This window comes from Corvus brachyrhynchos, unplaced genomic scaffold (genome assembly GCF_000691975.1).
Source record: "Corvus brachyrhynchos isolate BGI_N302 unplaced genomic scaffold, ASM69197v1 scaffold44, whole genome shotgun sequence".
Classification (NCBI taxonomy): Eukaryota; Metazoa; Chordata; class Aves; order Passeriformes; family Corvidae; genus Corvus; species Corvus brachyrhynchos.
In genome coordinates this window covers 8196492-8218744 of record NW_008238359.1, presented here as the reverse complement: position 1 = coordinate 8218744, position 22253 = coordinate 8196492, and the positions used below count along the sequence as shown (strand labels likewise).

Sequence of the window (22253 nt, the reverse complement as noted above, 5' to 3'; positions counted from 1 at the left end):
ATAAATAGGCAGGCCATAATTCTGGCAGTTTTGAGATAACAATCGCTTTTGAAATCTCTATTGTGAAGACCAAAAGAAACACATGCTCGGATACCCTGGCCACAATTAAATAATTAAACAGTATTCACACAGAGAGAAGAAGGTGGGGGAAGGAAGGGTCTGAACCCACCAGTGATCATTCCTGATGTTGCTTTACCAAAACTCAGAATAAGGCCACTGAGAGCCATCAGTAGATGACCTATTCCATGACATTTTTTAATTAAAGCTATCAGTTTTACTTTTTATTTATTTATTATTCTTCTAAAAGGCAATTACGATGAAGAAGGTAACCAAAGGCTCCAAAGTACACCCAGAAATACAGTAGGAAAGCTTTGCAAAATGGAGCAATAAATAGGCAGGCCATAATTCTGGCAGTTTTGAGATAACAATCGCTTTTGAAATCTCTATTGTGAAGACCAAAAGAAACACATGCTCGGATACCCTGGCCACAATTAAATAATTAAACAGTATTCACACAGAGAGAAGAAGGTGGGGGAAGGAAGGGTCTGAACCCACCAGTGATCATTCCTGCTGTTCTATTGCAATCTGAAACTATCTTACATTCCCAAATGGGTCACATCACTGTTAAAAAGAATGCTCAGGCCTCTTTTAGAATGCAACAGCTTTACTGAAATATGTTTTTACCATATGTTTTAATTAAAAATGTAGGCGTTTCATCCAAATAGGTTTTGAGGACTATTACGGGGGTCAATTTATTAAATCAAAAGCTGCAGAAACAATGAACGCAACATCCATAAGAAGAGAAATTACTTTTATCCAGCATGGTTGAAATTCCCTAAGCTTTTTAATATTTTTTTGGCTGAAATGTTTGCAAGAAACAAAAAATAAATAAACATTAGGCATTCAACACCATCTGAAATGTGGACTAAGAATGTAGTCAAGATTTAAAAACACAGCATAACAAAAAGACTACTCAAGAGTTGAAGAAAATGCCTTATGGAAAGGGAACATAAAGAGGTCAGTCATTCTCCTTTGCTTGTCTACCGGAAGACTGGGAGGTGATTTGAGTATTGTGAGTGCCTTCCTGGGGAGAAAATAGTGGTTTTTAAAGAGTTCCTTAACTGAGCAGAGAAAGGCGTAAAAGGGAACATGGGCCAGATATAATCAAGCTTAAAGTCAGGGATGTTTTTAGCAGAGATGCAATTAATTCTGAAACTAACAGAGAAAAACAGTGCATTTCCTATCACCTGACTTGGTAAGAAAACTGATGTTTTCTTACCAAGGTGGATTATTGGCAGAAATTATCAGATATTTTAGGGCTGGTTGTAAACAGAAATTCAGATTGAGAAAGCACTCAATGATTTAACAATTTCTTAGGAAAGCTGGTGTTGTGGCTCAGTGAATACAGATTTACATCCAAAGCATTTGAGCAAAAAGGCAAGGTACAACAGAAGCATCTGTGTGTGCAGGCATATATGTAAACATAAAAAATGTTCAGGTCTTCCTTCTGCATTATAAAGAAGCAAGTTACACCACAATCCTATGTTTTTTTCATTTCCCCTTGGGAGTAACTCAGATGTAGAATTTCAGGCCCTGAGTAATCCATAGCCCACAACTCCACCTCATATCGAAGCATTTCGCTGTTTGAAGTCTTCCTGGTGCCACCTGGACCTCAGAGTGCCCGTCCCTGTGCCATGACCCAGTTCCAGACTGGTTCCCACTGAACAGATACCCAGGCTCTGCGTCAGGGTCTCTCCTGCAAGGATGTGTCAGAGCCAGCTTTACCCCAGCCCTTCACGTTTGTCTGACCCAACTTTTAATAGATGAAAGGCACCGAGCCTGATAAGCAAGCCTGGTTTTAAAAGGTTCAGTGGGGCTGTTTCACAGAAGACAATGTACTCGTAGGCAGTGACACTAAAGGAGGGATTCTTTGAATTTTAAGTTTTGCCTCTGAACAATTTCTTTTCTGAACAATTGATCCTGTGTCCCACATTTGGGTCTTTGGAGGATGAGAGGTATAAACTCCATTTAACACAATCAATAGCAATATTCCCCAACACCATGGAAGCACTATTGTATTTTGGACCATTATGGGGCGACACAATTGTCAAAATCTAGGCTTTGCTGCCTGTGATAGGGACTCCCTCAGCTGGAGGAAGGCAAATTACTTTCATGTGAGCAGGAAGAGAACAAAAGGAGAAATCACGCTTTGAAACATTCAACAGCCGATTCTTTACAGCCAGATGGAAAGGCTCTGAAAAATATCCCCTCCATTAGTTATTGGTGGTCTCAAAGGATGAGGTTTCACTTGAATGGAAAAATTATTAATTTTTATAGCATATACATTCCAGTAACAAATGGATAACTTGCCAAGAAAGGAATGTGGTATTCTACCTGAGTTGAGGCAATGTTTGTTCCATCGGTGACCTCCACAGTCATATTATACATTGACCTCTGCTCTGCATCCAGGGGCTTTGCAATGACAATAGTGCCCGCTCCCTTGTCCGCGTCGAAAGAACTATCGTAATTCCCTCCTAATTATTGCACAAAAACACAATCAAATTAGCCATCTCTGGAGAACTTCCATTGCAAATATTCCTAAAAGTGGGCATATCTGTTTCGTGTCATCCATCTTAACGGCCTGCCTTAGCATACACAGTACGTCTAGTGAGACTTCTTTGTTCATAACTCATTTATATTTCAAAGCACAGTTTGTATATTGAAAAGCAGATATCATTAAAATGCATTGCCAAAAAAAAAGAATAAAAATCTAGCAGTAGATTTAAGTAAAACATAGCTGAATCTATAAAAAGAATCAAATGGCTATAAGCCCCTAAGATGTGTGCCCTTGTGGTTTGAATAATGAACAAGAATAATTATCTTTTTGTATAAAAGTAATTTCAAGAAGGTTTTATTCTATAAATTTTATTTTCAGGAAATTCTCACTGATGCTTCTGGGTGCAAATACCATCATCTGCGTTTTTAAAAATTACAATTATAATAAATTTTAAAAATGCAAATAGAGATTTGTTATGTTAATACCAAGGACAATGATAATTACTGGCAGCAAAGGTCAAATCCTGCTAGTCTTTTAGGAATTATTCAAATAGATCTGACAGGATACACATCCTAAATTCCCTTCAATAAAAAAAACCCCTCACAAAGCACTGTTCTAACATTAACATACCCTTTCCCTGTCACTCACTGAATGATGCAGCAGTGGGAAAACCCTGCTGAGTATTGAGTGAAAGAAAGAAAAGAAAAAGAAAAAATCTATTAAAAAGTAAAAGAAAGCTATAAATAATATAATCTCAAATATAATTTGAGATTGAAGGGTTATAAGATTTGTCAGCCACAGCTACAGTTTATAAACTTGAACCACTCATTATTTTCAAAAGCAAAGCACACACTCCCTGCTGATAAGCTGTTTTCTTACTCACTCATTTATAGAGTGTAATTTAGTATTAGCTGAGTCCAAAATTTTTGGAGGCTAGGGACAGGGAGAGGTGGGGCACAACACTGCTGACAAACAAACTCTTAAGGTATATTCATCACACAGCAACTCAGTGCCACTAGCTACATTCTCTGACCACCCGGTTCTACAGAGAGGAAAAGCCCTTCAAACCCCACCGGTTATGAGACTCGTGTAACAGCTGCTCAAAGCTCTTGAGATAAGGTCCACAGGTAGAAAAATATCCATCCCACTGACTTAGCTCAGGTGCAATATATATAAAGAGAGAGAGATGTGAATGGCTGCTAGTGTCACAAAATGGCTCTCAAAATTTTAGGGCTGGAGACTGAGTAGAGAAGGGGAGAGTCCTCCGTGCTCTCCTATCTGCATGGTTTGCTGACCAGGAACTGACATTATTCTCAGAAGCAGTCATGCATTTAGTGAGAGAAGAAGGTTTTGGCATTTGAAGAAGTTGAAGATTAGGGGGAAACAGCAAAATCGCAGCCCCTGAATTCCTTAATGTGAAGGAACCCTCACTTCTACCTCTTGCACAGGCTATTGCAAAGAAAGGGTAAGCTGGAAGAAGCACTGCTCTGTCCATTTTTGCCTTGAAAGGCATTCAGGGATGAGTAGAAGAAAATGGGAAGAAGAATAAGAATGCAGTTGACTGCTGCAGAGGAAAGACAGAATTGGTGAACTTCTGCCCACTGAAATGATCCAAATCCAGTAATTTCAGATGTGCCATCAGACTTCCACAAGTTGAATAGATGTATGTACATATATATAGGTCTAAGCCTAATAGATGAAGTTGTGGTTTTCCAGGAAAGCACTGCCACTGGATCTGTTGTCATTTATGGTGAATAGAAACATTGCTTATTCCTTACCCTCATTCTGCAAGCTGTCCTTGATATTTAAGCAACAGCAAGGTATTTGAACATGGATTATATCTTCGATGCTCTTTTTTTTCTTTAAAAAAAAAGTTAGTATGGAAGAAAAATTAATGTTTTAAATTGAATTACTTGAGAAAAATTGCACCATGAAAACCTTCTTTGAAGAAAAGAGCTTGAGATTCATGCAAGGAAATCTCAGCTGAAATGAAACTAGCCTTGGGACAGTAGGCACTTTAACAAAGAGAATGTTTCATACTGATAACCATGAAAACAAAGTGAAAGTCTATACTTTGAGATGCTTAATAACCATCTTAATGAACAATCAAAAATTATATGCTATCAACTGGCACACACTTCCAAAAAAACCTGCCTTTAAAACTTCCAAGAAGTAACATGGAAGGATCGGCAACAAATGTTTTAAATGACCTTCTGCTGGCTCAGAGCCGGGTTTTCAGGGCACCACATAGTCTATTGCAAATAGACCAACTTCTTCAAGACATTTCCATTAAGTGAAGTATATACTCTTCCCCTAAAATAAGAACTGAATCCATCATGTGAATTTTTTACACATTATTCACATCTTCCAAGTTGGTCTAGTGACAAACAAATTAATCTTGGTGCCAGCTACCCCAGCCTTCACCTGTAAGTAACCAGGCAATGCAGTTCCTTCTACATTGAATCGTTTTCTATTAAACAAGGGAGAAATTGCATCAAACACTGAGGCAGAAATGGATCAGAGAACATCCTGCTGTGAGATTTGTTATTATAATCTATTTTGGAGTGAAGCCCTGAATTATTCATGATTCAGTCTTCTACATTTTAACAGACCATAGTCAGAAGAACCACCATGCAGATGGATGAACTTCTGGGAATACTGCCTGAGATATTGGATCCTGCCTCTCATCTGCAGTACTAGAGGCAGTCTGCAAATGGCTCATGTTGCTCCTCAGCCTTCATATACACTCAAAACAGGTCGCCGTATGATAAATGCTTCTGAAGCTGCACTAAACACTGAAGAATTAATGAATTACATATAAATGCTACAAAAGTTAAACATTAAGAGTCTTACAGATGTGTTAAGTCTATGCAAGGTCTACTGTGAAGCACCCAGAGAAGCATCCACCACAATCATCTCTGAAAGATGGGTGCTGGAGTTGCACAAAGAGAGAGGTATCATTCTTGTGTAAAAACAAATGAATCTTTTCATTACTTTTGCAGCTAGGAACTCCACATGAAACCATTTCCTTCCTAAGGTGCCCCTGTAGAGGTTGGAGGGCTGAGGGCCTAGGAGGTAACAGCTGAGAAAGTGTCGGCTTCTGGGATACTGGACGCTGTTTTTGAAAGCCTGATGCTGTGTCTGTACCAACCCTTTTGAAGTGAGCTTGTCTGCAGTGCCGCAAGATCCCACAGAGTCAGTTTTAACAATTTTACTATTGTCCATTTAACAGTTTCTTTGATCACAATCTTCGGCTAAGAATGATGGCATTTTGTTCAGCTGCTCAGTTTTATTAATGTGCATTTTCATTACTTATTCCACTTTCCATCATTTGGCACATGCTTTCCTTTTCATTGTCTACTAAACCCTGCTTTTTCAGATATGTAGAAGCTGTCTTTGCTAATGTGCTTGCAATTGCATTAGGAAAGAAATATTCCAAATTAAGATAATACATTGTGAGTTCCTCAGGCACTTTGGGAAAATCAGTGACAAAGAAAGCAAGATGATTGAACTGACAATTTGGCTAGACAGGTTGTCCTGAGAAAGCATTTTAATACTGAATAACCCCAGAGAGACGTGGATTGGCTGTTGTCTACGGTATCATTTCAGGCTAAAATGTAAAGCTGATACGTCTTCAATACAGATGAAAGACTTCCTTAAATAATCTGATTAGACTGAAGCACTCTGAGTAGGATTTCATTAAAAGTCCACATCTACTTTAAATGCCATCTTTGGATGAGAAGACTTACCAGGTTGGAATGATAAAAACTCATCCAGAAAGTACTTTTTCTCTCTAATTTATTGTTAAGATTCCCAAAGTGACCTAGCGAAGATACTTGTATCTACACTTTGGACACCTGAAGTTAAGTGAGATGATTTCCACCCTTACTTTCTTGAGGTTGATCTTAATGCTTTTGCATAAGCCCTGGAAGCATTAAATTTTTAGAACTAGTAATTTTTTATGTCATCTAAAAGAGTGTTTTTAGTTTATATAGGATTTTCCAATTCCAGCTGTTATCAGGACAGCTCTAGAAACAGCTCCTGGTACAAAAGATCTTATTAGCTGGCTCTCACTACAACTTTCTAGAACAGCCCTGATTTTCAGTTTAACAGATGGTATAGCACAGTTAAGAAGGAGATCTCAGGAAACTGAACTGAGACACACCTGGGCCAAAGGACTCTAAATTGTGTTCTTGGCAGAGAGTTGGTTACATTCTCTCGCTGAATCCAGAGCGTTACCTTCGTTCTTAGCTTATTTCTTGGCTTCATAGTCACCATGAACCATTTTCCTTCTGACAAAAGTCCCGTATGCTTTGGAAAGAATTAATTTTCCTTCTTACAAAAAAGATACCTAAAAAACCCCAAACCACTGAACCTTGCAAGGCTAACAAGAGAGGTGCAATGGACAGGGCAAGGACAACTTGAACTATCAAGAAGGATTTCTGGGGGTCAGCAGAAGAATTTGCCTAAGGCAAGGCACAATCCAGATCTTGCACTCCCACAGGATGTGGGCTCTGCATCTCTGTCCCCTTATAATTTCAGTGTTGGGGTTTTTAATTTTCAAGCATATTCTTCTTATATTGCAATTTGATGCAAGCAGTTAATTTTTTTGGTAGAGCTTTTCCTAGATGTGGTTCCTTTTTGGTAAGATGCTGAGCCTCCCTATGTTCCTATCAGTTGCTGATACACAGTTTAAGATGGGATCATGCTGCTGGGAAAAAGCATTTTTTCCTCTGAGAAGAAAACATGTCAGCAAATCTGGAGGTTTTGTAGGCAAATGAGTCCCAGATGAAAATCTTTTCCCACATTTTCCAGTGGGATGATCAAAAAGGCTGGGACTGAATCCCATCTCAGAAGTATCTGATGACTGTAGAGAACCAGACTTGTTCAGTCTTAGACGGAAAGATGGATGACACAATTCTGGAGGACACATCCCCAGTTCAAACACTGGCAGGAGTCTTCCTCACTGGTAGATCGCAAACAGCACACAGTGTTCCATGCTCAAACTTAACAGAGCCAGCATATATGGACATCCTCACACAGAGTCTCATTTGTCCATGCCAAGACAGACAAATGGAAGAAAGAAAAACAGGAGATTATCTGAGTTAGAGAACAGTCCTCTAAACCACATTTTCTCAATGCAGAGAAGATTCTTAGTTGTCTTGTCCCAAAGAAAGCTGACAACAATGAACAATGATGATAAATTGGGCCAATTGCTACAATTCTCACATTGCTCAGAGAAGAAAATCAGAGCAAAATGCAGGAAACTAATTCACCCTGAAACTCAGAGGGGAGGCTAAAGTACCTCTAGGATTTTCAGAAAAGAGAAGCAAAGCCAAAATTTTCATTTATTTTGTTTTCAAAGAAGATTAAATAACTTAATGACTGTCTCAAGAAATAAAAATTCAATTACAGATTTTGTTAATCATAATAAATATTAGTAAAATAACATGCAAATATGAAAATATGTATTCTTTTATGTACTATATCATGCTAAGAAGAAAGTAATTCAGACTCCGAATTTTAGATAAAACTATTGTAAAGACAGTCAAAGCCTTGAGTTTGCTGCTAAGAAGCTGAAAGCAAGGGCATAAGAAGCAAAAAAGAAATCAGGAAGGTATTTTAGATAGTTCTCAGAGAAGATTATTCAAAGAAGGCTAGGGAGCTACATGTTTTTGACATTAATGAAAACTTGCAGCACTATGAATTAAATGTATAATTAACTAAAATTGATAGATAATAAAAAAGCCATTTAAGCGCTCTTGGCAAAAAGTTCTGATATGCTTTCAAAGCTTGGCTGCTCTTATAAAGGCACAGGCTGGGGGAGGAAGGAAAGATAGAGGGAGGACTGTTTGGAAAACCAGAGAGATGTTGTGCAACATGCTACTTAAGCAGAAACTAGCACCATGCAGCTTAGCTCCAGTGTTAAAGTAGTCATCCCACCATTCCCACCAGTTACAAAGGAAAAAACAAAAAGGACTCAATTTACCTGGTACAAATAAAGGTCTCTGACTTATCTTGGAGTTCCCATTGAAAATTAGTTTCTCGTTAATGACTGAATAAATTTAATATCACTGATACAACTTACGTTTACGTGTTTCACATTGTGGGATCTGCATGAATTGGGAATGGCATTGAATGCAGTCTGAAGACAGAAACCAGGTATGACATCTCAACTGTTTCAAATTAAAGAAACAAACAATCATCCGAGGATCCTGTTCCTCCCTAGTCCATCAGTGGAAGATCACCTTCCTGCCTGTGAGGCATCTTCCTCTCTTGGAGCTGATCAACTCAAGAACTTAAACAGCTACTTGAAGTATGTATAATTTAGGTACAAAGTTAGGCAGACAGAATACTTTATAGCCAAACTTTATCTGCTCTCCCTCTTTTTTTTTTTAGCTGGGAGAAAGTGCATGTTATGCATTGAAAAAGAGATCCTCCGGAATTCCAGTGCCCATTTAGTTTGAAAAGGTCATAAAGATAAAGGTCAAGCTGCAAACTCTATATTAAACCATGCCTCTACATAAGCCTTCAGGGGTTTTGTTGACATTACTGTGAACTATGCACAGAGGTACAGAATCACAAAATACCAGATGGAACAGGATCAGGTCTGGTTTTACAGCAGCACAGAAACCATCCCTTGCATCAGCAGTCCCATACAGCTTTCTCTATATGACAGTTAACTTCTACAAATACCCCCTGTGTCTTTCATTGGGCTTTTCCACACCAGATCTCAGTGTTGATGATATTTAGGAACAGTGAGAAGAAGTGGGGTTTGACACTGTCTAAAGGCAGCAACAGTGATCTAAATACACAGTGTTCTGTCTGTAAAACTCTCAGGATGGGTTTTGCTTTGCTCCTTGCATGCCAAGTGTCTGGAACAACAGGCTCTTCTGCATGCCCAGAATTGCTGGCTATTCCTGTTGCAGAAATGGGTGCTGTTGGGAGTGCTATTATTTGTAACAGCAGCAATATTTAATGAAAACATTCATATGGTAACAGAACCAAACTGGTCGGTCAGGGTCCCTGATTTCTCATTAAATCTAGGAAAGCTCTGTCTCAGTGACCCTCTGCAGTGATGCAGTATCTTGCAACATCAGAAGCTACAGCCGAGAGGGAAATCATTAGAATTGTTTAAATCTTCTAAACCATTTGAACTAGTTTAGTCATAAAGGCCACATTAAATGACAAAGGCTAAAATTTCCTAATGTTCTCCCTATCATCTCTGTCTGGTGGGCAAAAATCAAATATCATTATAAGGTGTTGATTGATTGCAAGTGACTCTAATAAGGAAAAAGAACGTAGCAGAAGAGCAGGGGCTTCTCTGAGGGCAGAATTTTAATGAGAGTTGGTCAAGTTGCCATGGAAAGGACCAAAAGAAGTCCAGCAAAAGGTTCAAATAGGAAAAAAAACCTGTCAATAACATCAAAAAAGATGGATTTGTCCTGGGAGGAAAGGGTCAGTGAGAACGGGAATGAAAATGTAAACATTAGCTAATAAACTGCACGTAGCATACTGAAGCAACTGAGGAAATGGCAGGAAAACTGTAGGAAACATATGCTGTCCTCCCCCAGGGACTAGCAGGAACCCTAGAACATGATAGTAGCTTTGGGTTTAATTTTAATATGATTGGCACATCAGAAACCGTGCCACAAAGAGGAAATGTTGCTGCTTCTGTCTTTTATCTGCACAAATTGGCAATAAAAGGTGGATGAAAACAACTCTGACAGACCCTTTCTCCTGTGGTCCCTGTCCTTCCTGTCGGCTAAACCCATTTGCAAATAACTAGGCTGAAATGAGAGCCAGGCTCAATCCCTGTAAATAAAGACTGCTGATGAACACTTTTTGCTAAGTCCATGGCAAAGGCTTTTTGTTTCTCTAATCTTTCATATAGCATTTGCTTTAGAACCCTTCATTTAAAAATACTCCACTTTGTCCAGATGCACTGTTTTACATCCAAAGGTATGCAAACATTACGTACAAGCATCTGCAAATATTAAGAAGCACAATAATTTTGCAGGGGAAATTCTCACTTTTGAGATGTTAAATGAGTTATTTTAAATGACATTAACTGAATCAGCAGCAGAAGTGGGAAAGAAATGCTTAGGAACATTGACTCCCATTTCTTTACTGCAATCAAGCAAGACCCTTTTCTCCCTGTTGTTTTGGCAGATAAAGGCATTTCCCTGTGATTTCAAGACTTCTACGGCTTCTCCTCCTTTTTACTAAGGATACTTTTCCCTCCCTATTTTTATAAGAAATTTTATGTAAGGCAATTTTGTGGTTGAAATCTCACATCAAAACACATTTCTCTGTTTCAGCTTGCATTCAAGACAAACTTTTGGTGGCTCCATTTGTAACCCATATGTTGAGGCATCCCATTCTGTTTCACAGTTAAATGGATGGCACTGGACTGTGAAAAGTTTGAATTAATTATTTGTGATAAACTGTGGAAAATCCGTGAATAAAATGATAATAATTGGACACAAATACGGTAAAAGCTGTCATAGAAAGAAATGCAGCACATCCATGTGTCGCATCGCATCCTGTCACAGGCACTTATGAAAGATGTAATATAAATTGTCTCAAAAAACTTGCAAAAATAAAAGGCAGCCTGGATAGTTGTATTTTAGCAAATGTGTTTGCACTAAGGGTACCTTCTGTTGAACAGTTCTGCCCACAAGCTGTCTGTAGAATATAGAACATCTCTCGAGCATGCTTGCCACCTTGAAGCAGGGCAGTCGGAAGCAGAAAAAAAAGAACAGAATGCAGAAAAAAAGGTGAAGAAAGAGAGAAATGAGGGACAGCAAGTCTAAGTACCATAAATACATTTAGAAATGAGATTAGCAAAGTATGACAATAGAATTTAAATGACAGACAACATTAAGATTGCAGTAAATAACAGTATGAAAAAAAACCAATTCAGCCATACAGCGCTCTTTTTTAAGCTTAGCTAAGGAGTCATAACAAAAGCAGGAGTATTATTACTACTATTATTGTTATCACTATATTAAAATAGCATTTTCATTTCATCATTAGGAAAGTGGCTTTAATTGGGGGGGAGGTAGGGAGACAGTTCACGGTTAGTTTTCTTGCTGTCAAAACCACACGTCCATATGCTTTGCTTCTGAGGCATCCTCCTTGCACCACTGGCTCCCAACTTACCCACGATATCGAACCAGAGAGGGATGTTCGAGGGCTGCACAGAGACCACCCCGACCATCTCGGTCACTTTGTCGCTCTCCATGACGGTGAAGTTGTAAAAGGGTTCATCGAACGTCAGGGGCACGGGTGAGGGTGCAGGCTTTTTTATCCACTCAATGTGGAGACGTGCAGTTGAAGATTTTTGGGGCCGGCCGTTGTCCACTGCTTTTATCTGGCAGGCACAAAGGAAAGAGGGCTCAGGCTGAGCATCCCAGCTTGGCAGTTCAGACCTAATTCTATCGCAGTGTGATGACTGCTTGGAAAATGCCCTTTGGAATAGTGTATGTAAAATCCCATGAAAAAAGAGGAAGATAAGCACTTATTTCTCAGTTCTCACTTTTTTTTTTTTTTTTTTTTTTTTGCACAGTGCTTTGACTTTTCCCTGAAAAAGCTGATTTTAAACTGAAATGTTTTGTTTAAGAAATACTGGTGGGAGGCCTCCTGCAGACGCAATTCAAACACTCCCCACGCAGATCCTCCTCTCCAGAACCAGCTTCCCTCTCTGATTTCATCTTGCACCCAGCTCCCTCTTGCAGCAAAGCTGGAAGTTTTGTAAGGGCCCTGTGTGAGACCATGTATTTGCAAAACATGCTCACCCAGGGCATGTTTGACCGCTTTCAGGTGGCATGTGTGTTGCAGATAAGCATTCCTTATACTGCCTTCCTCTGGATCTTTAATTGAATTAAATAAGTTTCAGGTAATTTCCCTCATTCTCCATAATCAAATTTAAAATTTTGCCATATTTTCTTTTTTTTTTCCTGTCATGTTCATTAAGAGTTGCTTTGCTTGGTGCTAATTCTTTTTATTATAAAGTCCTCCAGAAAGATGGATAGACTTGATATTTGTGTGGCAAGCTTTATGGATTTAACATAGCAAAGACAAGATGAGCAGCAACATACAGTGGGCTTAAGAAAAGGCTGAATGCAGGTTACAAAATGGGCGCTTTGGTGGATAACATCAATGTTAACCGAAGAGCTTTTCTTTTTTTTAAAAAAGGTAAAGTTTCTGGCTATATAGGACCACTGGTGTAAATATGCCGTTATATTACCTTTTAAAAACGGGAAATAATTTTTTTTTCTGAAATATCATGCCCTATTTCTTCCTCTGGAAATGTGTTAAGTGGGTTTGATGCTAACACTCATCACCCTGCTCCATTCCAGGCAGGCAGGCCCTTTGTGAAAAGATGCTGAGGGTGTGATGAGCAGTTTCTAGGTAGAAAATCTTCAGTTGGTGCATTGTAAGAAGGCTCAGATCTCAGACATGACTTTGAGGTCTCTGGAGGGAAAAGTACTCACTCACTAGAAGGCTGCTCTACTCTGATTCCTAGGTATTTCTCAACATTTTGTTATTTATTAGTTTTCCAGCATTATGAAGGTAACCCGCTTCTGTAAGAGATACCACTTCCAGATGTCAGACCATGGACCTCTGTCATTTTTATTTCAAACTCCTTAACTACAACTTGGCTTATTTCTGTAGATGAAGAGAACACATTCCAGTCTTATACGGCTTTATATCTGCCTAACCATATTTTAGTCTCCCTTTCTTTGACTTTCACTCTATGGTTAGAGTTCTGAAAAAAGAGTTTTGACTGAGATTTCTTTTAACTGAAATTGCTCCCACAACACAGAGTACACAATACTCCTCCTCTGTTAGGTGCAGCCACCTAACTGGGACAGTAGGTGCCCTCTGTAAGGGCAAACACTTGTGTCCACACAAGAAGTAAGTACCCATTTGTAGCTGTATCTGCCCACGCCATCCAGATACAACTTTGGGAGCAGACAAATGCTTATTCAAGGGAATGGCTTATGCTAACAATTTGCAGGCTGACTTAACACTCAGAGAATACATCATGACCTGCAAAAGCATGAATGACCTCTCAGACTCAATTTTTTGGCAGTAGTTCTATATGAATACTAGACTTCTTAATTTAGGTCTTACATAAAGGGCATACAGTAAACACAGTCATATATCCCTCTTTATACAGGAGGGCCTGTTTCTTAAAAAAAAAAAAAAGTCAGTCAAATCATGGGTTTGTATGTCAGTGAAAGAGTGCTTACTGTTAAGATGTCATAACTCCCCGCTGTGAACTGCTTTCTGGAAGAAACCATCCCTGTTTTGGGATCAATGAAAAACTTCCCATCATCGTTCCCATCCACAATGCTGTATGAGATTTCTGCATTAGGGCCTTCATCTTTGTCAAAAGCAAAAGCTCTGTAGATTGGCTCCCCTCTTTTCTTACGGTCCCTCTCCGGCAGCTTGATCTGATAGACTTTCTCCGGAAACTGTGGCTTGTTATCATTCTCATCCAGAACCTGGATCACCACCCAAACTGAGGATTGCTTGGGAGATGTGCCCCCATCTGAGACAGTTACCTGAAAAACAGCAGTACAAGTTATTGCCAACAGCTACAGTGGGACTTCATGAATTGGAGAAAAACATAAAACAAAAGCAAACACCTTGCCCTCCCCAAAGCTAACCTGCTAACATGTATGTACATGACACATGATCACTACAAACATGCTTAGTGCTTAAATCAATTTGTCCACAACAGCAAACCCAGGAATCCAGAAGATTTTTTACTTCTGAGCTGAACATGGAATAAGGAAGCTGCAGGCTAGGAGGCTATTTCTCAAAACATAAAATCCTTTAATCTCAGATTCTGCAAGTTTATCTCAGATGAGAGAACTGGAATTAACCCATTAATCAGGATCCCTGCATTTTTTGCATACGTATTTTAAAGTTTCTTCTATCGCGGAAAGAATTTGAAAGATGCATTTCTTCCTAAACCCTAAAAGAACCTCTGTCATTTTTCTCCCATTAATTATTTGGAATTTCTTAAACAACAAAAGGATTTCTGTCAGTTCTTTTCATTCATTACCCAAGATGTGACAGCTCATTAATTCCAAACCTGCTTTATAAGATTGTAAGGAGCACAGAGAGGCAGGTAACAAAAAATTTCTGCTGCATTGTGTAGAGAGTGCACTGTGCTGCCAGAAACACATAAGAAATAAAATCTTTGAGATGAAAGTTAATTAGTAATTTAGCTGCAACTTAAACAGAATTACTAATAATTTTCAATCTGAAACACTATGAAAATGAAATGATTCAAGATCAACAAGCCCTCAAGAGATTTAATAATAGGCTTTCAAAATGAAATCAATATGTTTCAAACTTCTCCCTCAATATTTCGATCACATTTTTAATGAGAAAGAAATAAGGCAGAAAGTTATTTCTGTTTGCATGAAAGAAGTTCAAATTTCATTTTCAGCTACATATGGTAACATGCCAAATCCCACAGTAGCAATTTCTGATGAGAGTGAGCCAAGATATTACATACCCTTCCCTGCTCATACTGATCACTGTACATCGATTGGTTTGCTGGTAATTTCTTGATGTTTTTATTTTCCTTAAAAGTTTCTGTGCTCCCTTGCAAACCCTATAGTCCTGATGTCCAATCCTTAGGCAAAGCAAAATTTTCTGGGAATAATACCCCTTGGCATTGTGCCATCCTTGTGTAAAGAAGTCTAAACTTAGGGTAACACCAGTTTAACACTGGCATCAGCAGAAAAAACATACTTTCTATGAGAAAGGTAAAAGACATTATCCCTTTCCTGTATTTAACCATATGTTTAAAAACTGATGCAGTGGAAGGAAGCAGACTGACAGCCTCAGAGACTGAAACAGCTCATTTACAGAAAAGTGAGTGGTATGGCAACATATAGTGGCAATGTAAATTCCCCAGAACAGCCGAGGACCCATTTGGAGAGCAGAGCCTGTCCTCCCAACAACACGTACCAGCCTCTTTCTCTCAAGACTGGAGTAGAGTCTCCTAAGTGCTGGGTAGCTTTGGCAATCAGCAGTTGTTGGGATCACCACTCCTGTGATGGGGACAACTGTTCGCAGAGTGCTGGACAGGGATCAGACCCATTGTGCAAAGCCACTGTCCTGGGGTGACACAAACTGAACCTGCTACAGGCAGCAATGTGACATCTGCCAGTCACAAGCACAGGGGTGTGGGAAGAGGACCCACAACATTACCAGTGTGCTCAGCCATCCAGTTCCCACTACCAACACTTTCCAAAACAGCATTTTTAATGCTGAAAGGCTGTACACAAGTCTGTGAACCTGCCTTTCCACTTGGTGAGAGCCACATCACCAGGGACCTCAGCCTCTCCACTTCACTTATGTTCCCCTCTATTTCCGTTCTACTCCATTGCAACTGGCCAAGCACTTGGCCAGACCACAGGTTAACAAAGGAAAACCTTTTTGGGGTTTCTCCAGAGATAAAATAATCAATGACGAAAAGCAGTACAGGCTGTATTGCATAGAAACAATCAGAGACACACTAATCCAAACTCAAAAAATATCAACAAAATGCTTTCTTAGGGGGTAATGTTCTTGCATTAAAAAATATTAGCAAGATTCTGGAAACTCTTCTTCTCTGAACAAATACAACTTGTTTGTTTTTTTTAAAAGACATTTTCTTCAACCCACTAGCAGCAATCTACAAAAAAGGTGTGTGCTTGAGATAGTTTACAACCAATGACAATAAAATCTATGAAAACTGCAGCAGTATAAACAGTCAAGCAATTATGATGAAAAACCCTACTAAGTCAAAGAACTGCTCAAGAAGTGAAGCATCCTCCTGTCTTACCAGTACAGTCTCACAGTTTGTTAGGTTGCTGCTGAAATCCTGACTAACATGGACTTGTGGCAGTAAATATTTGAATCCATTTGCTTGTTTTTGTAAGCCCAAACCTGGGGGAAATCTATTCAATAACAGAAAAGCTGCACTGAAAATATTTGCTGCCAGCTAACAGAAAAGAGTAACAGCTATAACACAAAATGACAACTAATTAATAAAAATTAACAAAGAATGCCAGAAGTTAGTAAATTCTACTTGGGCTAAAACTTTACATCCCCGGAAAGGAAGATGCTAGGTACCAGCTAAGCCTTTTCCTCTGGGTGACACTCAGAACTTTGCAAAATTACAGGATGCAGCTCCACTCAAAAAGCACTGAGTGCCAGACACAGGAGCTGAAGTTCTCTCTTTGCAGGCATGTAAACTAATTAAGCCTCCCTCACAGCAGTGATGTGATTATTTCCCTAACTGTAAATCTGCACCCTGGCTGACCCCTCGTCTGTGCTCTATCATCCTGACCCCAGCCTGGCTATTCAGGTTCCAGCCATAAACAAGGCAAAAGAGCTGCAAAAATTTCCTCTGCCCCTACAGAAAAAAACCCCACCATGACAACACATTAAAACAAACCAACAAATTGCTGCCAATACAGAACTGTTCCCAGACAAAAACGGAGAGAACTGGAGAGGTCATTCAGCACATCGCTCTGCAAATCCCATTTGCACCAGGACACAGTATCACACCAGCACTTAGGGGCCCCTCTAACCAAGGCAATTTCAATTCAAACAGTACCACAGCTCTTAGCAAAATCCTTGAACAGCTGGAAATTACAGTAAAAAGTAACCAGGGAGGGGAGGGAGGTTAGGATGTTCATAGGACAAAGCTAATTTACAGCTGGCATCTCTGGAAATGCAAAAGGCAGATGTGCAAGGTACAGGAGAGCTTGTAGGAGAGAAGCTGTAATTTAGGACCAGTGAGGTTCTTTTGTTTAGAAACCTGCATATAGCATGGTAGGCAAAAGAAACAGAGAAGAAAGGTAATACAGATGAATGACATCTGTCATTTATCTGTCAGTCTGAGAGAGACTGTCTCAATACATGCTTGTCAGGATGTGCCATTAAAAACCCAACAAGAGGTGACTCTCACAGTAATCAATGTGGGAAAAGGGTAAGGACAAAATCACGGCTTTCCCAGTAGAGATGAGGAATTAGCCAGCATGTGCTTTCCTAAATGGTGAACACCTTCTCCTGTCTGTGTGATGAGTCTGGTGTCCGGATCCAACTGCTGCAGACAAGCTGCTGCTTGACCATGTGCAGCTGAGGTGGACCAGGCCAGCTACTGTCCGCTCTACTCCACTGGTTAGATAGTGCTGCTCATGCCGTGTCAGGACAGCCTAACCAGAGGATACAACCTCCCAAAGCTGGGATACAGCCATGAAAGCAGCTGAATTTGGACTCTGACTAATCAGACAAAGGGCTGGCCTATTCAGCAAGGGTGGAATGTCTTAAAAGGAATGTGATTACATATTTAATAGGGCCTGAACGCAACAGACAACAAAAGTAATACGAACTATTATATTTTCACGGTGAAATCCTAAGCATCGCTGCTGTTTTCCCACAACCTACAGACAGTTCTACTACAATTTTCTCCATAAAATAAACATTTTCTGTCAGGAACCTGTATTTACCCATTGGCTTTAATGCTTATGACTTTACCCAAATACGTCTGTCAATACACATATAGGTATTGGTTACCTGGGAATTTCTTTGCTGAAGTTAACAACAGTCACACCTCCCTTACAATGTTTCCTTCAGCTGGATGGACCAAATTCCCTCTACTTCTGTCAGTTATGTATTTTTTGAGAAAAATGCACTACACAATATCTCCTTCTGCAGAGTATGACAAATTCAGTGTAATAACAGAACTTCCTCTTCAAGTAAAATAGTTTCCACTTCTTCTGCAGGATCTGCTTCAGTAGGTTTGGTCTACAGACATTAACACTCCCTTTCCTACAGGACTGAGAGATATTCATGTTTATGTTCAAATCCACAGAACAACTACAAAGAGATTCCCATAGCAGTGGACCTTCTCAGTGAAAATGAAGATTGACACTGACTGTTAACGTAGAACAGTTGGAATGTTAGATGTGAGAATTTCTTCTTTTTGTGACCATGGAGAAGGCATGGAGGAGACATCTACTGTGAAGGTATTGCGTGAAACACAGCATCCAGCCTAGCAGACCTCAGCGATGGTGACAAATGGAACTTTGCCGTGAGACAGTCACTCCTCCTATGAGTCAGACTGTGACACTTTTCTGAATGCAAATACAACTGTGAGGACCACCCCCCTGAATTAAGAGTACTATATTGAGTCTCATTAACAAAAGCTCATGACTTCCAAGATAATTATTAACTCAGCTGGAGGGAGTAGCTAACAGGGATGTTACTTCAACAAGTACAAGACAATTAGCAGGTGTTTAAGGTGAATCATCAAGATTTGAGAAGAACAAGTATCTTCTTCCATATCATTCTTTGGCAGGAGGAAGTACTCAGCCTACCCAATTTTTAAGTTATGAGAAGCTGCCACATTACTGTCATTAGCATAGCAAAAAGCTGAAGATGTCCTAATTTCTTATTTTTTTAGTGTGATAACTGCTTAATGCAAAAATAAGTGAGCTGAGATGCTTGTGCCTCATCAAAGGAGTGTGCATAACAAGGTTTTCAGGTAAAAGTCTCTCCCATCCCCCAACAAGAAATGCTAATTTTGCTTCAGAAAACCTCAGAAAAGAGAATCTGCTTGAGTTACTGAAGACAGAAAAATGATCAAAGGGAGCGGGAGAGTTGAGGCATACCCCTGCTGTTAGTGACTAATGGGTTTGTTTCTTCTGCCAATGTGTAAACGAGCTGCAATACCTATTGTAAGTCTCTGGAATTCAGCCCAAGTAGGAGAAGTGAAAGATTATAAAGGAGAGCTCATCGAGGGATGAATAGAACCTTAAAGTCAAATGCAGTGAATTACTATCTCTGCCTACTTCAGAGAGAGACTAAATTCGTGGCTAAATTCTTACAAGGAAATATTTTTCTGAAATGCGCGCTGTTAGTGAACTACACGTCAGATTATTGCTACAAAGTGAAGGCAGTGTAGCTCAAAGATATATAGAATACAAGAGAAAAAATAAATGTACATTGGGGTTTTTCTTTAGTTCAAAACAAATACTGAGTTAGCTGCAGCAAACCAGACACCTTCTCTTTCTAATCCTTTATCTAGCAACTGTGGGAAAGAAATGGGTAGTGTTTATTTCACTTATTCTAATAGGATGTGGTGCTGTCCCAAAAGATCAATTGCACTTCTTGTCCAAAAGAGTTCCAATCACATCAATATGATCCAGCTTTCCTTATTTCCTTTATGATGTGCTAATCTGAGAAATCTTGTTTTCAAATGTAAAAGAATTTAATACATCCACTCCAGCCAGGTATGAGAAATAAATAGTTGAGAGTACATTTTAAATAGAGATTATTACTGACATAAACACTCTAGGTGTTTGATTAGGAATGTCAATGGCTTCCAGCCACACTCAAGCTAGAAAACGATGCATAATGGTCTGTTGAACCATTTGAGAATTAACGATGACATCAGGTAATTTCAGCACTGTATTGCCAAAAGACAGGAAGAAAGGAAGGAAGGAAGGCTTTTTCATTTGGAGTTAAATGCTCCCTGTAGTATTTGCAAACCTAAATATTAGAAGAGTGTACTGAAGAAAGCCTTAGAGGCTTCAAATCTTAACTTTTGTCAGACTCAGAGTGCTGAGACCAGTAGATGGTAATCAAAGGACCCGGCAGAATGAAATATCAGAATGGGTGACTTAAAAATGTTACTACTACTACTACTACATTTATCCTATGTCACACTTTATTCTACAAGCTTTTTGAAAACAGAAACTGTAAACAAGTCTCTGAAAAGAAACTAAAGACTTGTATTTCAGCTTTAATAGCAATAAAAGGAAGAATCTGCATAGCTCTTGACGGTGACTCTCTAAAAGAAAGAGAGCAATTTTCCACAGGCATTGCTTTTAAAGTTCATTACTGTTTAGAGATCCTGGTGACCTTTGTGCATCAGGCTTTCTTTACAGTGTTCTTCAATCAATACATGCTAAGTGCGGAACGGACCATTTACTCCATCAGATTCCCAGGACAATAGAGCAGCCTGTCATGTGTTAAAGGAAACTCCTTCAGGCAATCTCAGAAAGCACCTTCCCCTTCCTTTGCCTGAGTAGAAAGAAAACTATAACCCTCAGGAATGTCAAGATCATATAATTTGCTTTTGATGAAGTGTAGATTAAACTTGGTCCAGAAGTGACTCAAAGCCAGTCACTTTCCAGAAGTCCAGAAGCGCCTCTTACTTCCACTGCTGGAGTTAAATACAGAAAAGCTTTTCCTCTATTGCCTAACTGTAGTATACAGTCACATAAGATCCAGCATTTTCCTTCCTCTGGTAAGGAAAAGCATTGCTCAACTAGGACTTTTTCAGACCTCCTAAGTGATAACAGCAGTTTGAAACTGCACGTATCATATCCCATGCTGGGAAGTTTGCAAAGTTTGCAACATGAAGATTGGAAAACCTGGCATAATCACAGTAAGAACATCAACCTCAGTCTCCAAACAACTCTAAAGGTCTTCTGAGTACATTATGAGCTTCCTCTCTTTGCTCATGAGGCTACAGTAATGAGTCTTGCTAAATATATAATGAAGAAAAAATTGGAAAGCAGAAGGATACACTCCAAGCTTTCTCCTGATAATACCTGTCCCAAGGACATTTACCCACCTTCAGACTGACACCTTACAAACAAGATAAAGTATGATATGCAATTGCTTAAAAATATTTTTTTTAGGCATATGAAACCTCTTAAGGAACAACCTATCACTAACAGGAGTATAACTACCATCACAGCCCCTAAACGAGAAAGAAGATAAAAGTTGCTTATTGATCTTCACAGTAAACTTTGAAGAAGGTGTTTAGCTCCTGCTGACAGTGAAGATTACAATCTGAGAATTTTGTGAACAGAAAATGAATAGTCAAATGTGAGAATATTTCACTTCAAGCAGATTTAAATAACATGAAGCTTGCAAATCAAGATATGCATGCAGTTTAATGTTAGTAGTACTCTCTATGTCAATTCTAATCTGATTCATACCTGAATTTCTACTTCAGCTGTTGGTAGACTTTGCTTTTCTTGTGATTAGAAACACCTGTGATTAAATATCGATAAGTTCCCCTCTATCAGATCTACCTCTACAGATAACGCCTTTCTGCAAAAATCTTATCTTAGCACTCAGGAAATACAGTAGCTCTGAGTTTTTGTGCTTCAAAAGAGGTGTGCATCAACTTCTAAGATCACCACACAGATGTTTTCTCAAAAATTCAATTACTCTTCATTTTCTATCCAGAAAAGTCACTTGATTCTCATCTTCACTATAAGCAGGAACCAAACACCTTCTTCAATTTCTCCAAAATGATGAGGATTGTTACACATCTCCAAACTTCCATTTTTGCATACTAGGCCAGCCAATATGTGTAACCACGCAAGAAAAACATTCTGGCTATTAATAAAGACACAATATGTTATCCATGCTTCCAAGGTATTTTCCTAGTATTAATAATTCATGTTATGTTTTAACCATCAACAGACATGCCCTACTCAAAAAATATGTGCAGATTTAATGCCAGAATTTAATCAAGCTATATTACTAGTCACCATGGAGTTAACTAATCAACAGTATTTACTTTATATCCTTGTTTGGGTGTGCAGCTGTCTCACTTTGCAGCACAGGACACCAGATATCAAAACTGACAGGG

The 22253-nt window shown here is 39.1% G+C and overlaps 1 protein-coding gene across 1 annotated transcript in view; it reads right to left on the bottom strand.

The window, feature by feature from the left end:
- The window catches only part of FAT3 (FAT atypical cadherin 3), a 338586-nt gene that overhangs the window by 97550 nt on the left and 218783 nt on the right, over window positions 1–22253 (bottom strand). Inside the window, exons 5-7 of the mRNA XM_008634940.2 lie at window positions 13819–14133; window positions 11723–11933; window positions 2395–2534 (exon numbers count right to left, since the gene is read on the bottom strand). Coding sequence (XP_008633162.1) covers window positions 2395–2534; window positions 11723–11933; window positions 13819–14133 — 666 coding nt within the window. The remainder of the gene's footprint in view (window positions 1–2394; window positions 2535–11722; window positions 11934–13818; window positions 14134–22253) is intronic.